Source organism: Myodes glareolus, chromosome 5 (assembly GCF_982192425.1).
Source record: "Myodes glareolus chromosome 5, mMyoGla1.1, whole genome shotgun sequence".
NCBI classification, from domain to species: Eukaryota; Metazoa; Chordata; class Mammalia; order Rodentia; family Cricetidae; genus Myodes; species Myodes glareolus.
In genome coordinates, this window is record NC_142030.1 from 11,963,378 (window position 1) to 11,971,730 (window position 8,353).

An 8,353-nucleotide genomic window follows, 5' to 3' on the forward strand; every position below is an offset into this window, starting at 1 on the left:
TGACATAAACACAAAATTTAATTCAAAGAGAAAGAACAACATAGAAACTTTCTGCAACATTGTCTGTTTACTGATAGATTTGCTGGCCAAATCTTTTTGTGTACCTCTGACTCTCCTAAAACACACTCTGCAGATCAGGCTGGCCTCCAACTCACAGATCTACCTGTCTCTGCCTATAGTGGTACATTATTTGCTTTATTAAATAAAGTTGGCCTGAAGATCAGAGGGCAAAGCAGCCATACAGACTAGGGAGTGGTGGCATACACCTTTAATCCCAGGATTTGGGAGACAGAGCAGGAGGATCTCTGTGAGTTCAAGGCCATCCGGGGCTACACAGATTCATCTGTCTAAAAGAGAAACAACTCACACAAAGGTGATCCCAGCATTTGGGATCACACGTCTTTAATCCCAGCAGTAGGGAGGTGGAGACAGGAGCAATATCTGGCTGGGAAGAGAGAGGATTATAAAGGGGAAGAGACAGGAAGTCAGTGGAGTGTGGAGTCTGAGGTTGGTGGACAGCACTGCAGGATCATTCCTTTGTTTGTCAGAGTCTTGGTAGAGGTCAGATCTTTCTAGTGACTGGCTGTTTTGCTTTTCTGATCTTCAGCTTGAACTCAATATCTGTCTCTGGGTTTTCATTACTCATGCTACATTTGCCCTCCCAACTGCTTGGAGTTTATGGTGAGCGCCATCATTACCTGGCTAACAAGCCAGATAATTCTTAATCTGTACTATTTTCTTTTTAGTTTTACACTTTCTGTTATTTGGTTTTGGTTTAGTTTGGGGGTTGTAGGGTTGCTTACTGGCTTATTTTGAGAGAAAGAATTAAGTGTGAAGTGGGATGTAATTATTCATAACCTTGCTTCCCCAGGTGACTGTAGTACAGTCTGGGTTTCTCCACCTTATTTAAAGTGAGAATGGTTGACTAAATAAATGGTAGGTCATCTGCAAATGACCACTTACTATCAGGCAAAACACAATCAGTTGTTTTTTTGTTTGTTTTGTTTTTAACTTATGCTTGAGAGAGAGAGAGACAGAGAGGAGAGAGACATAGAGCGTGTGTGCGTGTGTGTGTGTATATTGCTTACTGGACTGAAAAGATAGAACCCTTTCCTTTTTATTTGTAATCAGATGCACCAGAGACTGTTTTACGGTACCTTTTGCTCTTCAGTGAATTCAGAATTATTGTGTTGAGCTTGGGCCTCCTTCTGTAGGTGTCTTGCCAATCTGTAAGAAGAAAACATTGTTCACAACTGAAAGTGAGCAAGCTATCTTTAACAGCCGCAAGATGATACAGGTTAATCTTTTAAAAACAGTGAAGCACCATGCTTCGCTGTGATCATGTCAGTCTTCTCCAGCCTTAGAATCACTCCGAATGTGCTATAATACTTTCCATACCATGTCACTGGGTAGAACCTCAGCTAAGACAGCAAAAGCAGAATGCTAGAGCTGGGGGGGGGGGTCTCCAAGGGCGTGGAATCCAGCCCTCCTTGACATGAACTAGCCGAAGGCAGTTATCCAGATTCAACTTAGACACTGCTGCTGAGCTCTGACTGCTCTACTCGTTACAGATACTTTTATCAATCTATTTATCATTGATTTGCTGGTTAGTCCAAAACCAAATTACATCCATGACAAAGTGGGAATACTCTATCAAAATCTGCTTTTGAAGGTAATTGTTTTTGGAGAAAATAAAATTCCACCATTCATAAATAGAAATCACTGATTACCTAATTACCACATTTTAAAAATGGCAGCTACGGGCTGGTGAGAAGACTCAGTGTCTGCCTCAAAGCCTGATGACCCAGATTTGATCCCCAGGGCCCACATGGTAGAAAGAGGGAACCAACTTCCCCAAGTTGACCTCTGACCTCCACACACAGGGTATACACATGCATGTAAATAGCAGGCTGACTGAGAGTTTTCAAGGGTGAATCAATGTTTCTACTCCATATTCAACAGTAAGGATCAAACTTATATGTTAAAGAGTAAAGCAAAAAGGACCAGCACTTAAAACTCTCTCTTTCACACACACACACACATACACACCCGGGGGGGGGGGGTAGGGGTAGGGTTTTTGAGAGATGTAAAAATGGCCAGTAAGAAGACAAAAAGATTCGTATCATTAGTCATAAGAAAATGCTTACCAAATGACAAGCTACCCCTTCGCTGCCAAAGATGGCTATGATTTAAAACAAAGGGAGAAAATAACAGGTGTTGAAGAGGACGGACAAAAGCAGGATCCTCATACCGTGCAGGTAAAAACACAGAAACGGTACCAATCATAGGAAGAAGTTTGGTAGTTTGTCAAGCAATTAACTATAGACTTAAAGACCCAGCAATTTTATACAAGATATACATCCAAAAAACCTCAAAATATATGTTCACGTGAAATCCTTGTACACACATGCATTATTCATAATCAACAAAAAGTGGGAACAACTGAAATGCTCACTGACTAATGAGTGAATAAATAAAACATGCTATTCCCATTCATGAAACTGTTTTCTTTCTTTCTTTTCTGTTGGCTTTTTGTTTTTTGAGACAAGGTTTCTCTGTGTAGCTCTGGCTGTCCTGGGACTTGCTCTGTGGACCAGGATGACCTCAAACTCAGAGAGTCACTTGACTCTGCTTTCTGAGTGCTGGGATTAAAGGCGTACACCAACATCCAGCATGAAATATTTTTCACTAGGACTGAAAAAATACCTCAGCAGTTAAGAGCACATGTTGCTCTTGCAGAGGAACCAGGTTCAACTCCCAACATGTAACAATTTCCAACCATCTGTAACTCCAGACCCAGGGGGTCCAAAATACTCTTTGGAGTTCTGTGGATACCAGGCACACATGTGGCATACATACATACATACAAAAACCTATACACATAACATTTTAAAAAATAAATATTATTCAGTCATAAAGAGGGCTGAAATTAAAATAACATGCTATAATATGGACTTTAAAAATATAGTAAATGAAAGAACCCACATTAAAAGGCAATGATTCCACGCAAATTAAAAGTCCATAATAATAAACCCATTGAGACAATGGACTAATATGGCCATTTTCCTTGCTCAGGACTCATGCTGATTGGTATGAAGTACTTCCTAAAAACGTAGCTTATAGGATCATAAATAAACTATATGTTTAATTTATATGATATAAGTTTATATGTGACGCCCCTTGAATTTAGGGGTATCACACTGTGACACAGTTGCTCAATCCGAGTAAGTCTACACATAATTTGCTAATTGTGGTTATTAGGTCAAGCAGGGTAATCACCAGAAGAAAAAACACAGCTTGAAATTCTTGTTCAGATACTAATAAACAATAGTAAGGACACTAAATTCAAAGAGAATCTTATGTACAGAAGGTAGACAACAGACAACAGACAAAAATAAAGAATTTACATCCAGAATATATAAAGAACCCTTAGAACTTTGTGTGCAAGGTAATTCAATTTTTTAAAAGATGCAAAAAGGATCTGGAAGGTACACAAAAATTTACAGAAGGAAAATAAGTATAAAAAAACACTCAACACCATTAGTCATTAGGGAAATGTAAATTAAAACCACAGTGAAGTGTGCTATATGCCCCCCAGAAGGGATGTAATTAGACAGTAACAAATGCTAGCTATATGAGAAAAACCCTTCGATTGCTGCAGAAATATGAAATGACATCCCTATTCTGGGCAGTGACGCAACAGGTTTCCTTTAAAAGTCACACATCTAACACCAGACCCAGCAATTCCTTTCATCTCCTCAAAAGGAATGGAAATGCATGTCCAAATAAGGAACTACCTGGGCTGGAGAGACAGTTCAGTGATTAAGAGTGCACACTGCTCTTGCAGAGAACCTGAGCTCGGTTTCCAACACCCATGTCAGGCAGCTCACAATTGCCTGTAACTCCAAGAGACCCAAGCTTCTGGTCTCCCAACTTCAGACACCTGTACACATGTGTGTACATCCCCCCAACACACATAATTAAAAATAAAATTTAATTTTGCAAAAGAATTACTGTAAATGTTAAGGCAGCATTGTTGATAATAATCAAAACTTGAATGTCCATTAATTAGTTGAGTAGGGTCATGCAATGTGATGCATCTATATAATGTAACATTTTTGTTCACTAGCAAAAAGTGAGACAAGCTAAAGAATCTCAAATACTATGCTAAAAGATCATTGTTAGGTAATTATCACACAAAATGTCCAGGAAAGACATTATCAAGACAAAACATAGGTAAGTGGTTATCTGAGGGTCAAGAATGTGGCATGAATGCAAGTGAGCACAAGGGACCTTTGGAGGGGATGGGGATGGCCTGAATGTCGTGTGGGGACAATTGCACAGCTGGTGCATGCAAAATGTGTCAGTTTTGTGGTGTACAAGTTATACCTCAATAGTTTTTGTTGGTGATGGTGGTGTTGTTTGTGTTTTGAATGGGGGTCTCACTTTGTAGTCCTCCCTGGATGGCCTGGAACTGGCTATGTAGAACATACTAGACTCTAACTTGCCTGCCTGACTCCCAAGTACTGGGATTTAAAACAAACAAATGGCAACAAAAACTCTCTCTCTCTCTCTCTTTCTCTCTCTCTCTCTCTCTCTCTCTCTCAATGTTTTAAAAGTCAGGCAAAAATATTTAACCTTTAAATACATAAACTCAAATTTCATGTGAATGGAATCCTAAAGGTGAGATCTGATTCTTGCACTGAAGGAAAAGCTACATGCTCTGGAGAATCAGATGAACGAACAAAAAAACTGGTTATGAGCAATGGAGAAAATAGTTCAGTAGTCTTCTCTAGGGGATGGAGAGATGGTTCCACAGTTAAGAACACTTGCTGCACAATCCTGACAACTGGAGCTTGAACCCCAGCACCCACATAACTAGCCAGGCATTCCTAGCAAACCTGTAACCCCGGCACCCACATCACTAGCCAGGCATCCCTAGCACACCTGTAACCCTGGCACTCACATCACTAGCCAGGTGTCCCTAGCACACCTGTAACCCCGGCACTCACATCACTAGCCAGGCGTCCCTAGCACACCTGTAACCCCGGCACCCACATCACTAGCCAGGCATCCCTAGTACACCTGTAACCCCGGCACCCACATCACTAGCCAGGCGTCCCTAGTACACCTGTAACCCCGGCACTCACATCACTAGCCAGACATCCCTAGCACACTTGTAACCCTGGCACCCACATTATTAGCCAGGCATCCCTAGCACACCTGTAACCCCGGCACCCAAATCACACCTATATAACCAGCACCAAGAAAGCGGAGACAGGAGAATCACCGAGGCTGGCTAGCTTTCAGCCTAGCAGAGAACATCCAGGGAGGGCTCTCAGAAAGAAAATGGAGTGATGGAGAATGTCCACTGTACACACATAGCTCACATAAACACAAACAAACCTTTAAAAGTTCTCTAGATTCTCATCTCATCCTACAATGGTGCCTACAAGTAAAACAGGACTACTCTTAGGAGGTATCTTAAATATACCTGGAGCACATAAGTGACTGACAGAAACTTATCGCTACAGACAGAAATTAGTGTGTCTCATCCATCTGTAGCAAAGAACCAGGTTTTCTCTCCACCAGTTCCTGGCTGATACTCTGCAGATATAAGGAAAAAAAAACTACTGTGAACAGGCAGGTGAGATGGCTCAGGAGGTAAACTGCTAAGCCTGATGACCTGAGTCAGTCCTTGGGAAGGCGAGAACTGGGTCCTGCTAGTTTTCTTTGACCGCCACACAAAGGTACCAGGCACACGTGTCGTGTGCAAAAATACATCCAGGCAAAACACTCATACACATAATAAAACTTAAAAATAAAATATAGTATTCTTAAAGTGAAGGTACATATACTATGCCTCCAACATTTCCTCCATAAGCCAGCTTCCATACATTGTCTGACTATGAAGACAGTATGGCTGCCCAGTTAAAAAGTCCAATTATCCTCGACTTCTCCCTTAATTCTTGATATCCAGCCAGTAACTAAGTAATTGTTCACATTATTATCACGGTCCTCAACTGGCCTCCTTGGCTTCAGTCTTTCCTCCCAAAAAGTGTGTTCAAAAATGAGAAAAGGCAACTTGTTTCTATCTCTGGTAGATTAGGAAGATGTAAATTCTTGGCCTCATTTATGCGTAGCCTGAACGTTACAAAGTTTAGCCCAATCACTACATTTCTATTGAACTCCGACAGTGCCGTTTTATAATAACTGGAGAGCGTAGTATTCTGCAGCTCTCCAGTACAGTGGCCAGTGTGGAGACTCAACAAAGGATCTGCATGTGCCTGTTACTCTCATTCCCACTAAGCAGACTGCATATTCAATTTTCCTTTGTAATTTCAATTAGACATGGCATTCTTCACTTTCCATTGAGAGGTTTGCTGCCCAATCCCAACAGCTGCTAGGTTCACTGTATCACAAGCAAGAGGCAGCTTTGCATTTCAGGCCACTTTAATTATTATAGATGGTGACACACACAAACCCTCACGGGCTACCCAATCAAGGTACAGAAGAGCAACAATGGAAGGACTCTTGAAATTTGTCTAGTTTGTTTACAGAATTAGTCTCTCAATGTTTTAATCAAACAAAGCAATTTATTGTTAATTCAAATATCAGCAGAAGGGGATTGAAGTTAGAAAACCTCCCCAGATATCAATTTATGATTGATAAAGGTATCATATTGTGACCCCAGTTTTTAAAATTTTGTTAAAAAGAAAAAGAATTCTATGCCTAGTGGGTAGTTACAAAAACAAATGAAATCACTTGGGAACTCAAAATACATGTTAGTAGTTGTCCATAGCAAAACACCCAGAGCACTAAATTTTTGAATTTATAGACGATCTGTCAGTTAAGACCGGCAGAGAACACCTATATATCCAAATTATCTCATGGACTAGCCAAAAACAAGTAGCTATTGTTGGGACAGGATAGGAGTTTTGATTCTCCCAAGTATCAATCTTGTATTCTTTACAGAAAAAGCGAAGGGGATGGTCTCACAATTCGAGAAACATCAAAGAACTTACTTTAAAACCGAGAATTAATGGTAACAGTTCGCAAACAATAGCATTTAATGGGCAGTTTCTTTTATTATAAGTCCAAGAAACTAACCAAAATGTTTATACAGCTTTTATAAGTGCCTAAAGCTTAAGTGGAAAGAACCAGAAAGAGATAATGAGACTTGGGTGGTGAAGGAAACCAGTCCTCACTTGTACCCTGAAGCTATACATTGTACACAGGAAAAGGGGGAGGGACCCAAGGAGGGAGTGGCGGCTCCTGGGCCTGTTCTATTAATTCACTTTTTGCTCCCCTCTATTCACATCCTGCGCGGACTCCACCCAAAGCAGCCAAGCGAGAGGGTGGGTGGGACTCACAGTCTAGCAAATAACAGTCCCAGAAATCGAAAACGAAATCGAGCAGGAATTGAGAAAACACCGCTCACCAGACAGAGGGGTGGAGAAGGAGGGCGAGGAAGCAAGCAGGGACCCTTCTCATGGCAGAAGAGGCATCCCTTCCCGGGGACAACCTCCACTCCCGCGCTAGCACATCCCTCCTCTCCTACACGTGGAGAGTGGAAGACACACACACACGCACAACATGGCCACTCATCCCCCGAACGTGGGCGGAGAGCACACAAGTATTCCCTGGGAATTTTCGAAGATTTCTGTTTCCCCTGGAGGGGTGGCAACCTGGGAGAGGCTGTGGGAAGGAAAGGAGACTGCCTGTAGAGCCCAGGGCCCGAGGGAAGCTTGAAGGGAACTAAGGAGAGAGCCAATGAGGGCCCCAGCTACCTGTTGAATGGATCCGGCCCTGTGCAGAAGAGGGACGAGGAGAGAGCCTCCCCGGAGAACGGACGGGGGTCCCCGAGCAGCCGGATGAGGGCCCATGGATCTCAGCCCTAATGCTTGCGGGGGGGCACCCCAAGAAGCCTGCGCTGCGGGACACGGTGATGCGAGACCTGGGCAGAAACAAGGGGTGGCGACCTGCCTGGCCCGTTCCCGCGGTTAAGTCACTCACATCTGATACTCGTCTATCGCCTCCACCAGCTGGCCCCAAGAGTCGAAGTCGGCGCCTCTCCTAAGACTGGCGCCCCAGCGCTGCAGCAGACTCCGGGTCACCTCCGACATGGCCGGTCCCCGCCCCGGCCCCCTCCCGCCCCTACCCCAGCAAGGTCGGGCTCTAGGGCGCCATCCTCCCCGGGCTTGGCCCTGGCATTAACAGGACCGGGAGGAACCGCTAAGGCCACCACCGCCACCCGCCGAGGAGCCGCCCAAACCCATTTGCCGCCACAGCCAAACTTTGCGGGTCCAAGGCGGCCGCCCCGCCGAGGCCACGCCCCCTAGGCCACGCCCCA

At 43.5% G+C, this 8,353-nt stretch overlaps 1 protein-coding gene across 1 annotated transcript in view; it reads right to left on the reverse strand.

Annotated features, from left to right (window-relative positions):
- Positions 1–8,284, reverse strand: part of Aida (axin interactor, dorsalization associated) — a 36,577-nt gene extending 28,293 nt beyond the window's left edge. Inside the window, exons 1-2 of the mRNA XM_048439532.3 lie at positions 8,017–8,284; positions 1,158–1,227 (exon numbers count right to left, since the gene is read on the reverse strand). Of these exons, the coding sequence (XP_048295489.1) occupies positions 1,158–1,227; positions 8,017–8,126 (180 nt within the window). The 5' untranslated portion in view covers positions 8,127–8,284. The remainder of the gene's footprint in view (positions 1–1,157; positions 1,228–8,016) is intronic.
- Between the last annotated feature and the right edge of the window lie 69 nt (positions 8,285–8,353).